The sequence below is a fragment of the Dermacentor variabilis genome, unplaced genomic scaffold (genome assembly GCF_050947875.1).
Source record: "Dermacentor variabilis isolate Ectoservices unplaced genomic scaffold, ASM5094787v1 scaffold_12, whole genome shotgun sequence".
NCBI lineage: Eukaryota > Metazoa > Arthropoda > Arachnida > Ixodida > Ixodidae > Dermacentor > Dermacentor variabilis.
This window is the reverse complement of record NW_027460280.1, coordinates 58,859,250-58,881,346: the sequence shown is the minus strand read 5'-3', so window position 1 is coordinate 58,881,346 and position 22,097 is coordinate 58,859,250. Positions and strand designations below refer to the sequence as shown.

General features: G+C 47.2%; 1 protein-coding gene across 4 annotated transcripts in view; it reads left to right on the top strand.

Annotated features, from left to right (window-relative positions):
• Ranbp16 (Ran-binding protein 16) overlaps positions 1-22,097 on the top strand; it is a 101,307-nt gene that overhangs the window by 42,990 nt on the left and 36,220 nt on the right. For all 4 annotated transcript variants that reach the window (XM_075676872.1, XM_075676870.1, XM_075676871.1 and 1 more), the window contains 2 exons: positions 5,127-5,268; positions 8,781-8,999. In XM_075676872.1, coding sequence (XP_075532987.1) covers positions 5,127-5,268; positions 8,781-8,999 — 361 coding nt within the window. The remainder of the gene's footprint in view (positions 1-5,126; positions 5,269-8,780; positions 9,000-22,097) is intronic.

Sequence of the window (22,097 nt, the reverse complement as noted above, 5' to 3'; positions counted from 1 at the left end):
TAACTCTTGATTCTTCTCTCTGCAATTATTTCCAGTCCACAAATGCGTTACGCGGTAGAGTCAGTGCCACTGCTGACAGTGGCAAATACTTTCAGTGAAAAACTGGGCACCTAACAGCAGGAAGCGTGGTAGTAAACATTGAAGCAGCTAGGCCTAGCATTACCGCGATGGCTACTGCTGTCAGCTAATCAACGTTTGAGGATACTTAGTGGCGAACGTCGAGGCAGCTAGGCCTAGCGCTGCCACAGTGGCTACAGCTGCATGAGGGTTGGTGTGCAAAAGTGCTTTGTAGCGAACGTCAAAACAGCTAGGCATAATGTTGCCACGGTGGCTACTGCTGCCTGAGGATTGGCATGCGAGAGCGCTTGGTAGCGAACGTTGAAGCAGCTAGGCTTAGTATTGCTGCGGGGGTGGCTACAGCCATAGAGCTTCCCACAATAATTATTTTGTGAAACTATGAGTATAGGCGACAATGGATGGGCATGCAAGAGCTGTTGGTTCTAGACTGCAAGATAAACAAAATGGTGCAAGTACAGTGAAACCTCATTAAACCGTAGTTAGCCGGAGCTCAGAAAAACTATGTACTAAACAGTAGTACTGTTTAACCGAAATAGCATGAGATCGCCCACTTACCTGTCGAAAACGGAACTCAGAGAGAGTGCGATGAAAGGGGAAAAAAACATGCAGTATTTATTCACTTCGCGCAACAGAAGTGTTATTTTCGTTTGATGCCGCAGCGGCCTAGCACGATGACAGCAGCCTCAAACTTACTGAAGCTGCGTGCCAGTTTTTCAGCCAGCCCCCTCTTCTCGGCAAACACTAGCGTGGCAGATTCCTCGTTGGCGTTACGTATTCTCCGTGCACGCACGCAGTAGTGCTGCAGAAGTCTCGGGGGTGCATCTTCATTGCTGGGTGCCGGAGTTTGGAATAGAGTGACGTTATCGCGCCCCTGTTATCGTCGCGACGATTGCATTCATTAGGCTGACGTAACCCGTAGCTTCTGCCACTGTCGGGCCTGAATCGCCTGTGCTGTCACTTTCCGTGTCGTCCTTATCACTGTCACTAGGCGACGCTTCGGCAACAACAGAGGCAACGATGGCGAAAAGTCGAACCTCGTAGCCGACATGTCTTCACGATCGCAGCAGCGGTGCCGAGCAACTTCTTCGCATTCCAAATGCGATACACCATAGTCAACAGCAGATCCTTGTCGCATGCCAGTGCCGACTTCTTCGTGTCACCTTCGATAGCACGGATGATGTCTAATTTTTCTTCTATGCTGAGCACCCGGCGTCTTTTTTTATCCGAGCTTCCGAATGACGAGAGTCCTCGCTTGCACGACGCCATAACGCTCTCTGGCACTGCGTCGAAATGATGCTGATGTTGATGTGGCTTCACGCGCAAATGCACAGGGCGCTTGGAGGCCGTTGTTCCGATCGCTGAGGCTTGTTGTTCTGCTGGGCCGCCCGATGGCGACGTTACACCGCCGTGTTTTCGCGACGAAAAGTTGAAACGTTGCGTTTTAACCGATGCGTACGCAATAAGCTGGTACGGTTTATGTGGATAAAAACACATTATGTTCAATGGCCGCTGACTCGGGGATTTGACTTTACTACTTTTAAAACGAAACTACTGTTTAAGCGGGTATGGTTTAACGAGGTTTTACTGTAGTGGCTTCGATTAATGCCGTTTCGAACCAATGGTCATGGCATAAAACTTGTAAAAATGGACGGTGAAGGGATTTAGCATCCGAAATTTTATACGTTCTTATAGTTCTTATAGATCGGTGTAGACGAGCCGTATGTAAAAATACTCAAAGATATCTATAGCGGCTCCACAGCCACCGTAGTCCTCCATAAAGCAAGCAACAAAATCCCAATAAAGAAAGGCGTCAGGCAGGGAGATACGATCTCTCCAATGCTATTCACAGTGTGTTTACAGGAGATATTCAGAGACCTGGATTGGGAAGAATTGGGGATAAAAGTTAATGGAGAATACCTTAGTAACTTGCGATTCGCTGATGATATTGCCTTGCTTAGTAACTCAGGGGACCAATTGCAATGCATGCTCACTGACCTGGAGAGGCAAAGCAGAAGAGTGGGTCTAAAAATTAATCTGCAGAAAACTAAAGTAATGTTTAACAGTCTTGGAAGAGAACAGCAATTTACAATAGGCAGTGAGGCACTGGAAGTCGTAAGGGAATACATCTACTTAGGGCAGGTAGTGACGGTGGATCATGAGACAGAAATAATCAGAGGAATAAGAATGGGCTGGGGTTCGTTTGGCAGGCATTCTCAGATCATGAACAGCAGGTTGCCATTATCCCTCAAGAGAAAAGTATATAATAGCTGTGTCTTACCAGTACTCACCTACGGGGCAGAAACCTGGAGGCTTGCAAAAAGGGTTCTACTCAAATTGAGGACGACGCAACGAGCTATGGAAAGAAGAATGATAGGTGTAACGTTAAGGGATAAGAAAAGAGCAGATTGGGTGAGGGAACAAACGCGAGTTAATGACATCTTAGTTGAAATCAAGAAAAAGAAATGGGCATGGGCAGGACATGTAATGAGTAGGGAAGATAACCGATGGTCATTAAGGGTTACGGACTGGATTCCAAGGGAAGGGAAGCGTAGCAGGGGGCGGCAGAAAGTTAGGTGGCGGATGAGAGGCGGATGAGATTAAGAAATTTGCAGGGACGGCATGGCCACAATTAGTACATGACCGGGGTTGTTGGAGAAGTTTGGGAGAGGCCTTTGCCCTGCAGTGGGCGTAACCAGGCTGATGATGATGATGATGATGATGATGATGATGATGATGATGATGATGATGATAGATCGACTACATGGGGTAAAGGGTGGAGCCAAATCCGAGAAATGGGGTGATGACTGTAGCAAATTTTCATTGCACACTAGACATCTCTTTAACAGGGGTGTAACCAGGGAATGGGGTGGGGTGAAACCAAGTGCGTTCCACTTGCGCCTGCCCCCTTTTACCCCTTCCTGAAGTTTGTTTACCACGATACCTGGCATAAAATGACATGCAACAGCACCCGCCTGCCCAGGCCTTCCCTCCCCTATCAAATGCATGCCTCTCCCCGGAAAAAAATCCTGGCTGTGCCATGATCTATAGGATTTGTTAAAAATAGCACATTGGAGGGATAACACATTGGGAGTAACACAGCATCGCATGTACTAGTAGCAGAGATTACTGATGGTGGGGGGGGGGTTGCCAATTTTTTACATGAGAGAAGTATATGCTTCATAATATATATGAACTTTCTTGTGCTAAAAAATTGGTGAGTGCAGCAAGGCAGACAAAGCATTCCTGTCAATTGAATTTTATTTCAAGAAGCCCCACATTTAAGTATGTTGCTGGCTCACAAGCATCAAATTATCAGACATGTGCCCCTGCAGTCTCAAAAAAGAGCATTTCCTTGTTGCTTAAAGATATGGGAAATGTCGATGCAACTAACACCCGCTTCAGTTTTGTCTTGTACGTTTATAAGCATTTCTGTTTGTGTTCTTTAAAGGAGTACTGACACAAAAATTTTTTATCTTGTTTTTTCTGCTGCAATAAGTAGCTAATGACCCAGTAATCATGGCACGAAACATCATTGGCTTCAAAGCACGATAGGTAATTATTTGGAGCCTTGTTTGTAGCGACCAGTCCAAGTTTCGGTTTTAGAGAGCAACGTGATGGGCGAAAGAAGGAATGCAAAAAAGCTGAACACGTGATTGCACAAAACTGTGACGAAAGCATGCCGGTGCGTGAGCCATCGCGAGCTTCGTGTTGCTGGTTTGTCTGCTACGCCTGCATGTGCTTTGCATTGTCCTCGCCATCGTTGTCGTCCTCGTTTTCCTCCTCCAGCGGCCACTATTTGCTGCTTGCGGTAGTCGACACCGAATTAGACGTGGCCAACCACATTTGATTTGATCCACTACAAAGCAGCAACTTGGAAACTGCAGCTAGCGACAGCTAGCCACGCTTTACGTACGCAATATGCGTATGCACCGGTACAAGTAGTATGAGCCATTCGTCGAAGGCGCCATGGGAATGAAGCATATTCCGGAGCAGGACACAAGGCGAGGTAAAAGTCAACACAGCATCAGGCTTGGGGCTGTGTAGTCTTGTTGGAAGATCATCGGACTGACTGCTCTAAGCTCGGCCGGTTTTATTTATACTAGGCACGCTCGAAATGAAACGAGCGAATCTGGCTGCTCTTCAGTGGGGTCCATTCTAAGTCTCCAACGGCACGCATGAACTCGGACTACTTCTCCCGCTTATCGACGCCGATGGTAAAGCCAATGAGCAAGCTAAGCAAGCTGGTGATCGCTAGGAAATGGCATATAGGCCTAGCTCGATGGCCGTCGGATCCGAAGTCGACGGTCCTTGTAACCCATCCGCAGCTGGTAATAAAGCATCTATATTCGTCAACACAATCAATGTTTGCACATTTATGTCGCTAATGAATGACAATACAATTAGTCTTCCCGATGCCATTGGTAGCGATGAGAAAACACGTTAGACGGGTGAGCCGCTTCGCAGAGACGATTGCAGCGGAGGCTGCGCTGACCACTTGCGAGTCGAAATCACGCCACCAATTTACTATATCGCAGAACGTTTTATAACGTACACACTTTCGAGGTCACTTTATGAGTTATTTCGTGTCAGAAACAAATTTTAACCGATTTTTGTGCTGCTGTCAGCGGCGAAAAAAAACCAAGGAAGAAAAAAAAACCCGGAATGATTGGAGCAGCCAGAAACTTGCTCGCAGGACCCATCCTGACGGCAGCGCGGACTCGTGACGTAGCGTTTTTTCGGTTGTTTACATTCCTTTCCTGATGTCGATGTAGCGAGGTGCTGTGTTTTCTGGTTGGCTGTGCGCACATACTTTAAAATTGATTTTAAATTTGTTCTCAGCTGTATTCGGCATTGATATTTTACAGACGATTTGTGTGTGCCCACATAAATTGATCTCGCACATTAACTCGGCTTCAAAATTTTGTGTCAGTACTCCTTTAAGAAGCAGAAAGTAACCACAGTCATAGCTGTGCTGGAAAGTTCACATCATGTCAAGCCAACTTCCTGAAAAGTAAGTTCTGTTTTTCTGCGTTCTTGCATTGTTGCAGGGTGCTGCAGTTGATGCAGCTGAGAGACTCTAGACTCCCATTAGGTTCTTGCTCAGGTGAAAAGCTGGAGCTGGCTCTCCTTAGCTTTTTTGAGCAGTTTCGAAAGATATATGTTGGTGATCAAGTTCCAAAAACATCCAAGGTATGTGCCTTTCTGTTGCCTATGTATAGATCTGCTTATCTGGAGGACACTCAATTGGAATGAAAAAAAAGGAGAGTACTGCATTTTGACAAATCTAACGCACCCTGAAATCTAATGTGCACCTGATTCTCACGGGATTAAAGTAAAGAAAAAATAAAAGTGCGCCTGAATGTAGCATGCACCTGATTTATAAAAGAAAAATATAGCATGCCGGCCATGTTCACAATCAGGTAAAATGAGACGTACAGTCGTGGGCAAAAGTGGAGAGACCACGGCTCCGGGCACGGGAGCAGCTGCAGGGCCTCAACGCGGCGCTGCTATCTCGCGCCTTCAGATCGCTTCGAGAGTGCCCCCAGTGACGACAAACTTCACCCTCGCTCTCGTGCGGGTGCTTATTATGCTTGATGAATTTCTAGTGCACTGTTCGGTTGCTCTTCTGCTGACAGTCGCGGTGAAGGGGAGCGAGCATGGCAAAGCGCTCAAAGTCTCTGAAGGGAAAGTAAGGTGAACTGCTTTCCTCTTCCTTTGTTTTCGGCACGCCTTGATGATTACACGTTGATGTTGTGCCTGTATCGGCATGCTGCTGGAAGGTACGCGCGGCTTCCACTCGACTCCTGAATCGTTAGGTAGAGACGAATACATTGAGGTGTAAAATTCAAGGCACTGCGGATCTTCGCTTCGAACACCCCCTTCAATTAGGTATTGAAAATGTTTGGCACTCACAGGTTCAAACAATATGAACGTAACAATCAACTAATACTGAGTGAAGTTTCCATTAACGGCAATAACACCAGCAGCTCGTAGAACATGGTGGTAGAGCATCTGTAGAACACGTAGTTCTATAAAAAATACACAGCTGGAGCAGCCACCAATAAGTGCAGATCCGAACCCCATCAAAAACGTGTGGGGGCTGATTAAGAAGCAACTTGCGGCCCGGGATCTCCGCACAGCTACAGCTGATCAACTGTAGATTGCCGTAAAACAGGAATGGCAGACTCTTCATGCTCACCCCGACATTGCGTCATCACTTTACGATTCGAGGCCGCGCCAAGCTACTGATGTAATTGCAGGTATCGAAAACGTCTGGGGCTGATTAAAGGGACACTAAAGTGAAAAATGATTTCTTCTGCATCAGTAAATTACCGTTCTACAACACCAAAAACACCACTCTTACAACGATAAGACGTTTGATAAGCCAGAAAAAGTGCAAGAACGAAATACGGGTGGCGACGCCTACTTAAGTTCCCGCACCTGGGGGGCTGTGACGTCTTGGATTTTGATGGCATCTTCTAGGGCCTACTAATTATATATAGCGGTACAGATTGACTACATTGTGTTCTAAAGGAACCAATTATTAAACATGGCAAGTTTCGGGAACCTTTATTCAGTCAATGCGGCCCAAATGCGAAAACATACTTTGGAATCCCTAACATCACGCTGACGTACCGGCGCTGGGGTTTCGGCGTGAAATTCAAGTACTGATACTTGCATCTTCATTTCCTCATCTAATAATCAAACTATTATTTGAAATGACTGCCTGCAGGGTTCTCAAACAAGACTTCAAACTGATTTATTGTTTCGCTTTAGTGTCCCTATAAGAAGGAACTCGCGGCCCGGTACCTCTGCACGGCTACAACTGATCAACTGTGGACTGCCATAAAACAAGAATGGCAGACTCTTCGTGCTCACCCTGATGTTGTGTCATCACTGTATGATTCAATGCCACGCCGAGCTGCTGGTGTAATTGCCGTTCATGGCAAGTTCACTAAGTATTAGTTGAATGTTATGTTCAGATTGTTTGAGCCTGTCAGTGCCAAATATTTTCAATACTTATTTGAAGGGGGTATTTGAAGCGAGGATCCACAGTGCCTTGCATTTTACGCCTCAGTGTATTCGTCTCTACCTAACGATTCGGGAGTCGAGTGGAAGCCGCGTGTGCCTTCCAACAGCACGCTGATACAGACACGGCATCGACGCGTAACCGTCAAGGTGCACTGAAAACGGAGGCAGAAGGAAGCAGTTCGCCCTACTTTCCCTTCAGACACTTTAGGCGCTTTGCGATGTGCTATCCCCTTCGCCGCGACCGTCAGCAGCAGAGCAACCGAACGGTGCACTAGAAATTTATAAAATGTGATAAGCACCTGCGCAAGAGTGAGGGTGAAGTTTGTCGTCGCTTGGGGCACTCTCGAAGTCTGTGTGCGGCGTGAGATAGCAGCGCCGCGTTGCGGCCCCGCAGCTGCTCCTGCGCGTGAAGCCACGGTCTCTCCACCTTTTCTCACGACTGTACATAATTTACCTTCACAGAAGGGAAGTTTTCTTTTAAATGAGCCTGCATAATTAAAATGGTGTGTGAGTGTTGTTATATGCGCTTCGTTGGCCACAGATACAAAACACTCGGGGGCTGTATTCTCTAGATATCACTTTTAGCGATACAACTATTCTTTTCATGAGATTTAACATGACTCTCCATCAAACTTGTCAAAGTATGCAGCTGAGAGTGTTCCTGGCACGGTGTGCTGATAACGAGCTTGGCACAGCACTAGAAATGCTGGCGACCATATACACCTATGCCTCTAGTACTGAGTCGTGCGAAATCTTGCGAAAGTGATTGACCAAGAATACCACTCCAGATCATGGTCGAGCACAAAATGAACCTACAGCCAACTAGTAACATTGCCACTGTATGACCACAGGAACCTTCACGAAAATGTACTCGGTAGTCATCTTGTGATGGTGATGATGCTGCATCTACAGCTCTGACAGTATGCTGTTGCTAACACTGCATACACACTCTTGGTGTCATATCCGATTGTAACACGTAGGCGATTTTTGGATCCATTTTTTCTGAAAAAAGTGTGCATTAAATTCATAAATATGGTATTGCTTGACTAAATTTAGTGCTATGAACACGGGTGACAATTTCTACAAAACAAGCACAGATATGATGTCGTCACTTCTTTTGTATTGCATTCATGGCTATAGTATTACTGCTTTTCTGACAACTTGTACGCAGTCAAATAACTCTGTGTTCTGTTTGACATTTCTCATATGGCACAGCTTTTCCGTTGCCATGAATCTGCATGTATCACAAATGCAGCAGTGATCATGAGTCAAGGTGATAATGAATGATGTCAAAGGATATAGTAGCTTTCTTCTATTTAATGTGCCAGCAACCTATTGTTACTTCTATGTTATGAAGTCAGTCTGTGCACCTGCTTCACTTTTGTTCTATATTTATGACTATTTTATCTGTTTGAATGTCTGTATTATGTAGTGTTTTATTGCTTTTTGCCTCTGTGTAAGTGACTAGGTGTGAAGCTGACATAAGTAAATTCAAACAAACACTGTTTTATTTAAAATATTCACTTCGTGTACGCTTTCTGTATTAATGTAATGTCTGCTTTTCTTCAATGTCTTACAAGTTGCTCATTATTGCTACAAATGCAGCACATGTTTAGCATTGCTTTTGCTTTTATGTAACTTGTAATTCATACTGTAAATTTGGTTTCCAGGTGTATCGTCGTCTCTCAGAGGTGCTTGGTCTCTCTGATGACTCCATGGTGCTAAGTGTATTTGTTCGTAAGATAATAACCAACCTGAAGTATTGGAGCTACAGTGAGGCCATTGTGAGCAAGACGCTACAGCTGTTGAGTGACTTGAGTGTCGGTTACTCTTCAGTGAGGAAATTGGTTAAGCTGGAAGAAGTTCAGTTCATGCTCTCCAATCACACAGTAAGTTTAGGGGTCTGCCCCCTCACCTTCCTCCTCCCACTTTTATTTTGTGTACAGTTGAACCCCGCTACAACGAATTGGTGGGGTGTGTGAAAAATTTTGTTGTCGTGGAAATTTGTTGTTGTGGTATTATCAAATATATAGGCAACATGTGACTCGCTGATGCAAAAAGCAAGCTTTAATTCCAAAAATCAGTCAGCGTAGCTTATTTAAACTTCTTGTGAAGCGCTAGTACAACACAGCTCTCGCATGCCTCATCGTTATCCTGGGACCCGATGCAACGCCTGATTGTATAGAATGTGTCCATGACCTGCGATGTAGTCAGTGGTCCGGGCTCATGTTGCGCGGCTGTCTCATCTTAGTCCAATAGAGCACAGTCTTCCCGGACTCTCTTCAGGATTTCTTGGTCTTTCAGTTCTTCGCGTGCCAACACGCACTAGTTGGTTTCGATGTACTCGTTAGGATGTACATCGGCGGGCACATCTCCAGTCTCCTGCAGGGCTGTCCACACGGCTGTGACTTCATCAAACAGGGTCTCATCTCCATCGCTACCTTTGTTCTCAGAGTCCTAAGTCTCGGCAGCCTGCGCAGTGAACCCAGCATGGCGGAAGCAGTTGCAGATTATGGCATTTCTCATTGCGCAGCACGAAACGGCAATCATTTGGAGCGCCGTAAAGAGGCCCACTTTTGTTTCGTGGTCCAACTGTGTGTTAAGAAGCAGCCTTTGAATAAAGCACTCACAGTAGACCCGCTTGATGCTCTGGATGACCCCTTTGTTGAGGGGTTGAATGATAAAGGTGCAGTCTCGTGGGAAAAAATTTAACTGCGCGTTTTCCAGCTTGGCGTCCTCTACGATGTAGGCAGAACAATTGTCTGGAAGTAGACAAATCTTTGTCTTGCCTTCCTATGTCCCGGTCGAAGGCTTCGACCCACTCTCCAAAAAATAGCCCGGGTCATCCACGCCCGAGCGTTAGCCATGTATTTCATGAGAAGGCTCCGATTTCCTTTGAAGCAGTGTGATTTGTCACTTTTTGTGAGGACGAAAAGCGGTCGCTTATCCAAACTGTCCATATTAGTGCACAGGAGCACGGTTATTCTCTTCTTACTGTGCTTGCCTCCATGGGAGCAGAGCCCCTTAAAATCCCGGGTCCTGGTGGGCAGCATCTCGTAGAAGAGCCGGTCTCATCGGCATTATAAATATCTGATAGCATTCAGGATGCCTGCTGGGCTGGCTGACTTACAACCACGCAGTGGCGCCGTCACTATCCATCAAAGCGCTTCGGCTGTAGCATCCTTGCTCTTCAATATTGTCGAAAGAGAGCTCGCCAGAATTCTAAATTCTTCCACAATGACTGGTCTTTTCCTTCCAGCTTCAGCCTGGGCGATAATTCGAGCCTTCTCTTCTAGCGACAAAAATGCGTTTCTTTGTCAGCTGCGATATGCTTCAGCAGATGATCCATCATCTTCAAGAGACAATGACCAAATGGTGGGCAATCGTTTGTTGTCAAGCGCGTGTCGCCCAAACACCTCGTTGCACCCTACCGGGATTTGACTTCGCAACTGCAACTTGATATAGTAATTGTTGTACACCGGAGCCATTTTCACAAAACTTTGTAGAAAATGAATATTTAGAAATACTATAACAAAATTATTGTGTTTTTGTTATGTGTACACGCACCATTTTCCTAATCAATATAACCCAAAATGTTTCCTCGGAGCTCAGATGCTCCTCCATAAGAGCGCGTTGCATCGCCATCACCAAGCCGGAATGGTGGCTTTCTGTTTTGTAGGCAGCTTTCTGTTTTATTAATGTTGCGTCATGGCCCGAGAAGCTCCACTTGGTGTGTTTTTTTTATGCTATCAAGATGGATGGCTTGTTAAGGCATGAAAAAAACAGTTTTGGGGATTTCGATAAGCTACAGTTTAAATAATTTTGCCCACGTCCACTCCGTAAAAACTTCGTTGAAGTTAAAATGTGTCCACAAAGTAGTTCATTTTGGAGGGAATTTCGATGCATTATGTTCTATGGGATATCGATGGGGAATTAAAAAATCTTCAGTGTGGTGAAAATTTCGTTGAAGTGGACTTCGTTCTGTCTGTATTTGACTGTATTCAAGATACGCCGATGGACACTGACACCGATGCTCAACACAGGAACGGGCGCCTAATAGCTGCGCTCCAAAACTCGACTCTTCGTGGTGGATGTTTTATAGCTTCCTAAGGAATAGAATGCTGCTAACACTGTTGTATGACAAGGTAGTTTAAAATTAAATGCGTAGCAGTTAAGAAATGAAATTTTATTTTATGAGGCAATGACACGGTCGTCTAATTATTCTTGGCCCATCATTGAGTCGAGAGACCAATATGGTTGGAGGGTGGGGGGGGAACGGAGCTCTCTGCACACATTTTAACCCAAAATTTCAATTTGAAATAACTGCCTCTAAGCCTCTCCCAGCGACAGTGAATGCCATTTTGGCATGAATTTTGTGATGGTGGGAAGTTTGTGGCCCCCCCCCCACCAATTCTGTGTCTTCCGCTCCGAAACAGTCCACGACCACATCTGACGTCTTGCTCTGCACACACTGGCACCCAATGGCTTAGGGCTGGGTGTTGGTATTGAATTTTACTCAGAATTCTTTAACTCGCAAATAAGAGCAGCACGAATCAGCATGCCTGCAGAAACTATCCGAGGCAGACTACTGAGACGCATGCGACCATGCCAAATTTTTGGCTTCTGCAGTCGCTTCTGGTGCTTGCAGTACACAGGAGCATAGCCTTTGAGGTTGGGTTTCATAACTCCAAGAAAGCCGTTGCTGGTGGTGAGATTTCATTTCGGTGCCAGTTAGTGTTGCCAGACTGCTGTACAGTTTAACTATGATATTAAAAAATAATTTTCTATCGCACTGAATGCACTCAAATTTTGCTAGCTTGCTGTGGGATGCATACGTTTAACATACAATACATAATTCAAGCTTCATAAATTTGCTGTGGCGGCTCCTTTAATATATTAAAGGGACCCTGAAACAATCTTGGCAATTTTGTACAAACATACTGATTTCTTAGGGTAGGTCCTTGTGATCATTAAATGATGCATTTAAGCACTCTGCGGAAGGCGTGTAATTTATTACAAAGTTTTTAAAATGTGCGTTGCTACCGATTGCAGCGGCACTGCTCCCCCAAGTTTTCAGCCGCTCCGTTACAACCTACGTAGTTAGCGTGATTGACTTCAGTTCGGCAAGCTATCTGATTGGCTCCCCACGTAACGTCATTGATAATTTGGCCTACTTGATGTTGAACAGATGTTGTTCATTATATATATAATACATATACAATTTCTCACTTGGGTTGCCATGCGACATGTCAATATGGAATATTCTTTATAGTTGGAATGTTCGTTAACATGTTTTTATTAAACAAAAGGTAACAGAAAGAGAATACACAGTGACAGTTTATCATCACACTCAAACACTTCTGGCACACAGCAAGTGTTGTCTGCTTGTGTTGCAATGTGCTCTGTGTTAATGTAAGCTGATTGGTCAGTGTTGGTCTTGACGTTTCTTTTTGCAAGCACCATGAATTTCCCTTGTTGCATTTTTGGCTGCAAATCAAACGATTGGCAACATGTCAAACAGCGACATCGTGTCCTTCTGCAAGGCAACAGGTGAGGGTAGTGGGTGCAGCGCATTGGGCTGTCGATATCTGATTGGTGCCAGGGTCTACGTGTTTGCAGCCATCACTTTATGCCGGAGGATTACTACCACAGTAGAGTTTGTGTGTCTGGTACAGCAATAAACGCAGGCGAACTGGGCGTTTTGCCAGAGTGGCGGAGGCGCAAATGCGAGCGGCCTGCATAGTGCAGCCAACTGATGACACAGAGCTGAACCAGACAAACACAGAGCTAATATAGCAGTAACTAACTGTATTCTACTTCGCTGCTGGTTTGTATATTTGGCAGCACAGAATCGGGAACACACCTTTCGAAATGTTTAAATTTTAGTTTTACACTTGGTTACAGCAATGTTACAGCAATGTCTTCTTTGTTTGGCTGGTTAAGCTTTGCGCCACCACGTGGCTGCACTGTGCAGGGCCCTCATGTTTAAGCTAAAGCCCTTTCATCACAGCAGCAGCAGTATGGAGGGGCTTTAGTTTAACCCTTTGAGGGTTGAATTATTTTGAAAAGAACTTTCCCAGGTGGTCAAATTACTTTATTGTGGATCTTGAATGTACAAAATGTATAAAGTCGGGAATAAATAGTAAAAAAAAAATTAGGAACAGTATTTTGGTGTCGGCATCACTCAGAACTGCAAAATGTTCAATAGTATTTCAGAGTGTGGTACTCCTTGAAACACGGGTCTACGCACAGCGCCTTATCGCAGTCTGCACACCTAAAATTCGTGTCTGTTCTGCTCTTGGAGCAATGAGTTGTGTTGGCACACATGACATCTTCTCTGCGTGCGGCTGCCTTGGGCAGAGGTCTGAGGCACCCTCTCGCGTAAGCGTGTTGCCGCAGAGAGTGAGAATACCTCGTGAGCGGTGGTGATAAACAAGCCAAAAGCAGCACCAATCAAGATAGAAATCAACTTCCACCGCCCCTGTAAGAGAGTGCCAACAGAAAGAAAAACGATGTTTCGCGCGCCTCCGTTGCAATCACGTGGCAAAACTGAAACCGCAAAAGGGGTGTTGTCGCAGTCTGCGCGACGCGCTGAAGCTAGAAATCAGTTTTGTTTATCTCCCAAAGAAGGTAGCACAAATTTCAAACGCTTCTTGTAAGTCCTAAGAGGTGGCAGCACATCCCAGAAAGCACGCATCGTCATTATGGTGCGAAATTTCAAATGGAGGGTCGAAACCGTACAGCAAAGACCTTGCGGGACAGAAAACCGCCGCCGTACATGTACGGCAAAAACCTTCAAAGGGTTAAGCCTCCGCCCATCCGTCGAAATGCCCAGCTCGCTTGCATTTACCGGACCTGCTTGGCACTGCGACGGAACACTCGCAACACACTCTGCTTGGATAGCTCTCGCTGAGGATCAACGGCCATGAGGCTAGTGGGTGGTTGGGAGAGGCTTTGCGCGCTGGCTGCAAGACACCGGATGTAGATGACACAATGTCGCATCATGACTCGGAGTAAGTGAAGGCAGAGCTTAGCCCCGATCGCTTGGTCAGCAAGTTGAGAAAAAGCATGGCTAGGGAGGTGGTTAACTTGTTATCGTCCATAGCTCTCTTAATTTGACGCAGTTCACTGAAACTGTGGTGCAAAATTTTTACTGCAGCTGTACCCTATGTGTCTACAAAACCATTTCAAGGACCCTTCAAGGGTACCCAAGGTTGTTTTATGGCACACCAAAGGGGATTTCATCGGTTAAGAGGGGCCTGGAACCACTTTTTATCAAAGTGGAGAAATGCATTTAAGGTAAAATAGGCTGTTTCAGAAATATCTTGCTGCAAAAAGTACTTAAATTTGTTCAGTAGAAGCGGAGTTATTGGCAATCAAACACGCCCTTTGCGGTGTTTCCGCTCCTTCAATGCCTTGCACCGCGAAGGCTACGGTGGAGCAGGGCACACTAATCATGTTCTGCCTACTAAATGTTACGGTGATGCACAGTTCAAATTCGATTTTGGATGTTCCTGTAGATGCCACTACTTTCAATTTTGGCACCTACTATGCGCCAAGCGTAAGCGAAACGCAGTTGTCCTTAGCGAGCCACAGTGTGTGAGGCCCATGAGCTTAAGGTAAATCAGCTTGGTCATATACTATCGACGAATGCCAGCAGCGCTTACACCCATCCAATCAAAGTCATTGCGTGGGTGTCGAATAATAGCGCGGTGTACAACCGGAAGCTACAAATCATCTTATTATAGCGGTCATTGAAAGGAATGCGTTTTATTTTTTACTGTGCTGCAATGCTTGAAGCGTAGCACCGTTCACTGTCCAAGCTACCAGCACTAAAGTAGTGCATGCGAGTGCCCTCAGTAGAACTTTCGCCTGGTGCCCGGCCGAATGCAAGCAACACACGCGACAGGTTGCCTTGGCAACCAAAACGGCTTTAATTTCTTTCTCAGCCTCCAGGTACCGCTAGCATGATAGTTGCTTTGTGGGCTTGTGACCTTTTCTGGTCACCACAAACAGCGGAGCTTCCACTTTTAAGTGTTTCTTGCTTTGTGACTGCAGCTGAGCTTGATTTGTATCGGAACTTTCGTCAGTGCTAAGCGTTTGAAGTTCTTTTTGCGACCGACTCAGGGGACTCTTCTGATGGTTTTGAGAGTGATGAACAACATAGCAAATCTTTGTGAGAAAAAAAACTCAAAGGCAGTAAACAAGTAATATTCTCTAGCAGAGATTATCTTCTAGCGTATAAAGTCTTATGACGTGGCATACTACGGAGTTCAGTCACTCGCCCAATAACCTGCAAAGTCTGGGTGTCGCGGCATACGCCCCCCCCCCTCTCCCAGTGGTCGCTCACGTGTGGTAGGAACTTTCGTTGACAGGCCGTATGCGTCGGAGGCGGCTTGCATAGGCCGTGGCGGGGACACGGCGACAGCCGCTTGGTTAGTGGCTCAAGATTCCAACGCCGGAACTGTGAGAGTACCAGACTCCTGAGCGCACAGGAACTGCAAGATCTCTGGACCTGGCCAGGCACGGGACACAAGCAGGCACCAGAACTTTGGGAGCACCAGACTCCCGAGCGCAAAGAAACTGCAAGATCTCAGGACCCGGCCAGGCACGGGACACGGGCAGGACCTTGGTTTGGTGGCTCGCGACCTGTCATGAGGCTTCCCAGCAGTGCACCCGGGTAGCCCTCTCGGGACTCCTTCCACGAACCTCGCTCGGCCCTCGTTCGATCGGCCCTCCTAGCTGCCGCTGCCCGGTCGCTCGTGTCTTCCTCTTCCTTTTCTTTCTTTTTTCTTCCGCCACCAACCCTCGTGCTATCTTTTTTTTCTTTCCGCGTCGTGCCACATGTGTAGTTGCCATCGTAGTCGTCTTTTTCACCACAGGTGCATTCCCTTAATCGAGAAGTGGTGGAAGAGAGAAAGTAAACATTTATTTTAGTATAGGTTGTTTGGTTATGGTGGGTGGAGCCCCTCCTCTAGGGCCCCACTGGTTACAGCTGCTCGCCGGGCCTGGTCAAAGGTCGCCAGTTGGCTTCCTAATTCCACTTTCGCGGGACGCGCCTCCCATGACCAGTTATGGAGAGTGCTGTCTAGCAGCGGCGAGGTGGCAGCCGCTGGACGTAACGCGCACTGGAATGTTATGTGTTCCAATGTCGGTGTTCCTTCGCACCACGGGCATTTGTTGTTGTATTTGTCTGTGTACATTTTGTGTAGCCTGTATAAATGTGGGAAAGTGTTTGCAGGCGACGCCAGCCCCGTGCTTGCCTCCTGTCTTGGTCTGGGTTAGGAAGGGCTTTGGTTCGCCTACTTAGCCGTTGTAATTCGAGGATTTCTCTTGGCGCACCGGGTGTCGAGGTGTTCTCTCGGGCGGTGTGGCCCACGGCTCGGCCTGTCATGCCTCAAGCCAAGCGGTCCGCCCGTTCATTCCCCGCTATCCCTCTGTGCGCCGGGCACCAGGTCGCGCAATGATCCATGGTGAGTTCCGTTCTTAGGATGCAGAAGACGCAGCCCGGTAAAGCCCCCCCAAGGAAGAGGCGGCAGGCATCCTGCGAGTCTGTCGGCACGTAGGCCGATCAGCGCTTACCTTCCGTGGCGCGTATGGCCTTGGCTATGGCCACACCTTCGGCCGTTGCAACCGATTTTGTGTGTATGGATGCTGCTGCGGTTGTTCGTCCTTGGCTAGTCATGACTGCTGCAAATATATTGAGGGTGCCTGTATTCCTGTGATACGAACTTGCACCTGTAAACTAAGTATCCAGATCGCTTCGCTGCCTTAGTAAGGTGGCTGCCCGCGCACGTCACCGTGCCGCATGATGGAGTGGGTGCATGTGACAGGGGATTGGCGCCATGTGGATCCGCTCTCGGATTTCAGATGGCAGTAGTATTGTTTCGTCACCGCAATATTGTGGCGTCAGTGGATAGTGAAGTCTTTGTAAAACCGAGCGTTCCTGAGGTGTCGTGTTTAGCTGTTCACGCTGCGCCATTAGTGTCGCCGCTTCATATTCCTTGAAAGTGTTCATCATTCCCAAGTCGTTCAGTCGGATCGTGCTTGTGCTTTCAGGCAGGCCGAGTGCTGCTTTACAGGCGATTCTTATGAGCTTATCCGCATGTTCGATGTCGTTACGCCGCGTGGTTTCGAAAGACAGGGCTTACATTAGACGACTAATGACGAAGGCGTTTACTAGTTGCATGGTGTCTGCTTCGGTCATGCCCTCTCGGCTGCGTGGAACTCTACTAATGAGCCCGGTTGCGCTCCGAACAGTGCGTCTGAGATTGGAGAGCGCTATGCTAATGGCTGCCCGTTTCTTGAATGCACATGCCCAGTACGTGCAGGTGGGATGCCCTCTTGATGGGCTCTCCCTCCAAGCTGAGCTGCAGATCCGGAGCTCTGGTCGCTTGGGTATGTTTAGGTCTAATATGAATGTACTCCGATTTCGCTGGAGCGCACCTCATGCCTTCTCGCCTCATATAGCTTTCAATGGTGTTGATGGCCTGTTGAAGCGTGTCCTGTCGGTTCCCGTAGGACCTTTTGCAGGCCAAGAGTGTAATGTCGTGTGCATATATGGCGCAGCCAAGGTCCTGGTTCTTCTGTAAGTCCAGGGCCATTCTACGTAAGCCGATGTTAAAGAGAAGTGGTGACAATATGGATCCTTGAGGAGTGCCCTTATCTGGTAGGCGATACAGGGCAGAACGTGCTGAACCCAGTCCTATTTTCGCGGAGCGGCTGCTCAGAAAGTCTTGAACTTAATGAAATACTCTTTCTCCACACCCGACATCTCGTATTTCGTCTAGTATCATAGTGTGTGAGATGTTATCAAATGCCTTATGGACGTCGAGTGCTAGCAGGATTCTGTCCATTCTGCCCGAAGGAGGATTGAGCACCTCATCTCTTCATAGAAGAAATACGTCCTGTGCACAGGTTCCCCTGCGGAAACGGAACATGGATTCAGGGAAGAGTGAGTTTTGTTCGATGTGGGCTTCGAGTCGGGTCGGAATTACTCGTTCAAAGAGCTTGCCCGTGCAAGACATGAGCGATATGGGCCTGAGGTAGTTGAGCTCGCGCGGCTTGCCCGGTTTTGGTATAAGCACGATGTCCGCCTCCTTCCATTCTCGTGGTAGTCTTCCGTCCGGTCGCCAGACCTCTTCATTGAAGAAGTCGACTAAGTGCTGTAGGGCTACGTCACTAAGGTTGCGCAGCATCGCGTTGGTGATTTGGTCAGGTCCAGGAGCCGTGTTCTTGAAAGTTTGTGCCGCTGCGTAGAGCTCTGAGAAGGTGATGGGGGCGTCCAAGCTCAAGTTATTCTGTCCTTGGTATTCTCTCATAAAGCGTGAAGATGTCTGGGCAGCGCCGGTGTAGGTGCGCTTTAGGTGCTCGAGTAGTTCTTGTTCTGAGCCCTTGTATTCTCCTAAGAGTTGTTGCATGACGTTAGACATTTCGGTGCGCGTGCTAGTTGGGTCTAACATGCACCGAAGAATGGCCCAGGTCTTCTTGGTGCTGAGGGTGCCTCTGAGAGAGTCGCAGAAGCTGCGCCAATTTTGATTATTCAGCTCCTTCGAATAGGTGTTAGCTACGTTTGCCAGCAGGGCTATTCGACGCCTAAGTTTGCGATTACGCCGCTGCCGCTTCCAGCGTTTGGTGAGGCTTCTGTGGGCCTCCCAGAGGTGGGTGAGATGACTGTCTACTGCTGGTGTTTCCGTTGTGGTCTTGATCTCTCTGGTGGGGGCATGGGCTTCCTTGAGGAAAGTTGTCCAACCTGCGGCCGTGGCTGGAAATGAGGAAGCAGCTTGTTGTCGTTCTCTATACCTTTTCCAATCAGTGAGCCTGGCCACCCCTAGAGGCTGTCGAACTTTAACTGTGTTAAAATTGACGCACAATAGATAGTGACCACTACCTAGCGTTTCGTCTTGGTTACACCAGGTGACCCCAATCTCATTGTTGGCAAACATAAGGTCCGGCCTGGTGTCCCAGGCAACGCTGTTTCCTATCCTTGTAAGAGTGCCTGGCTGCGTAATCAGTACAAGTTCGTGGGACTGAGTTTCTAGTAGTAGATTGAAGCCCTTGGCGGTGTCACGTTGATAACCCCATGCGGAGTGCCAAGCGTTAAAGTCTCCGGGAAAGATTAGTCGGTCTTTCGTTGAGAGCAAGGTAGATACATGACGTAAAATTAATGAAAAATCGGCCCTCTTATCCCTAGGGGGGCTATATACGTTGGTTATCAGACACTTGTGACTACCCTTCTTAACTGGCAAAATGGTGAGTATTTGGTGGTGCATTTCTATGCCAGGTGCCATAGCGACAGTGATTGCAAGGTGTCTACCAACCGGGAAAACCGGGAATTCTCAGGGATTTTGACTAGTCTGGAAAAAGTCTGGTAAAACTCGGGGAATTTGTGCCTCGATCAGGGAAAATTAGCTGTAATTTTATTGAAAGGGTTGAAAGTCGCGGTAATGCTGGCTTGAGTAACATACAGGAATCGTAATGAATCGTCTTTGACGCCCTGTCGTCGGCTGGAGGAGTTACCAATGTACAATCAACGACCAACTTACCGGATGCCCTGTAAATTGGACGGCTTCGCGGTGCCACCATGTACCCCATAGAGTTAACGTATTGGAACGTCTGAAAGTTCGGGCGCAAGAACCCCTTGCCGTCCGATTTTCCGGATTTTTGCAGTGACTGCTGGTCCGAAACGGCATTAATCAAAGCCACCACTGCTGCCGTATTGATTACCTCGCCGCCTCGAACCGGCGCTCTCGCACGCATATCTGCTGGCAGCCGTAGACACCACTGCAGCAACGCTACACCTAGCTGCTTCGACGTTCGCTATTAAGCTTCTTGCTGTTGGGTGCCGTGTTTTTCAGTGAAATAATTCAGTTCTGTCAGCAATGGCACCGACTGCGCCTTTGTGGTCCTCGCGATTGGCTTAGAAGCTTGGAAAGCACGGTGCGTTGCTATTGCCGGTTTCTGAAAGTCAGCTTCGCCTCTTTACAGAAATATTACTTGGTGAAGCATACGAAAAAGTATTGCAGTGAAGCATAACAAGTGTGGGAACGGGCTATTGCCACGGGACACAGTATGTATTCCTTAATTATACACTCATGCTCCCGGTGTCTCCTGTCACAGAACGAGCACCGATATGCCTAATACATGTACCGACAGGCCTTCAGAGCGTTTTCGAATGCGCCTGTGGTGGTTTGAGCCTTTAGGGGCAGTAAATGACATGCATTTATTTTTTCAAACTGGGCGATATTTTGGCCGTTTTCGCGGCCCTTAGGGAGTTAGAAAAATCTGACGTGGACTGTGCAACTGACCAAGAAGATGCTTCAAATGGTCTGTGGGGTGAACTAGTGGCGAAAGGAGGACAATAACAGAAAGTACCTACACATTGAGGAATGAACGGGAAAGGAAGCATGCTGCTGCCGTTTTGGAGGAGCTTTAGCTCAAGAAACAAAGTGTTAGCTGACGTCGAGTTGCAGGTGTCCCTCATCCAAACCAAAATCAACTCTTTAAAGCAGTGAAACGCAACACTGAGGCGTCTTGCATGGGCTGAGAGTATTCAGGACAGTTGAGGTCCAATTACGAGCTGTTGAGCGAGAATCTCACTTGTGATCAATTTCGGGCCTTATACCACTGAGCTTGCTATCAGTTGATAACAATAGCTCATGTTTGAAAATATTTGCTTCTGTATGCATCTCCCTTTTATTCGTATTTGAGAATGTCCGACTCGATTTGCAATTTTATTCAGAGATATTTTACCTGCTGTGCATTTTACTAACCCCTTCCTTCTACTCTCTTTTTGAATAACATAAACACAACTCCTTAGTATTAAAACTGGATTAAGTAGTTTTTTTAACTTTTTCATATGCTTACTAGAGAGTGACAGCATCAGGCGACATGGTTACAGCCCGCCTTGACATAAACATAGTTCTGCGTCACTCAGGGAATTTTGAAAGGTACTCAGGGAGAACCTGAAAAACTCAGGGAATTTGGCAATGTCAACTTTGTAGACACCCTGGATTGTCAGGTCCTTGCGGGCCAATGCCGCCACTTCAGGGTAGTTCGAATCGCTGTAAAAACGGTAGCCCCCAATAAGTATCCACATTTTCCCCACTTCCTGAAGACAAATAATGTTAGGTGGGACGAGCGCCGCCTTGATATATTGTGTAAGTGCAGCATGTTTGTGATGCAGTGATCGGCAGTTCCGTTGCCAAATTACGAGATTCCCTTGGTGTGCAGGTGTGTAGTTAGCCAGAGTATGGGCTCTCGAAACATTCTGTGTCTGTGGTTACGATGACCTTTGGATCTCGGTTGTCCGGGCTAAGGCTGCTATGACGTTTTCGCGCTTTTTTTACTCCTTTGAGCGAGTCGTTGACGTACCGTTTAAGATTGTGAAGCTCTGCAAAAAATAATTGCATTTGTGCGTACATATTGTCTAGTTTCCTATCCAGATGAGTGATCGGTATAGGCGCCTGTGCTATAGGCTGCATTTGTGATTGTGGTTTGGTCTGTGTTGGTTTCGTCTGTGTGTTGGACAGTTGTGTGGGTACATTTGTTTTATGGGTTCCTCCGTGCGTCATCATGCTTGCCATTTGTCGTTTCAGCATTTCGAGTTCATTTTTCATGCTGTCCAAGCTTGCCTTACATTGTCTGTTTTTGGCAACTATTTTCTTGTACTCCTCATTTTGTGTGATAGGCGAGGTTGTGGAGGATGCGACCGCTGCCCACCTTACCTGTGGATTTGTCAGAATGGAGGCCACCTTCGGTGCTTCTCTGGATGATCGTTGTGTCTGCCTTGCTTCTCCTCCCTGGATGCGCTCTCTGACGCTGATCTGGGCCGAGCGTACAGTCGGTGTGGAGATAGCGATCTCGTCCTTCCCTGTCGGTCGCGTTGGTCGCTCCTATGGCCGTTTGAGTAGTCGGATTCCCCGTCCTCTGAGGCAAACCAGCATGACTTTTTCTGCCCTTCACTGTGCTTGTCAGTGCTCATTCTG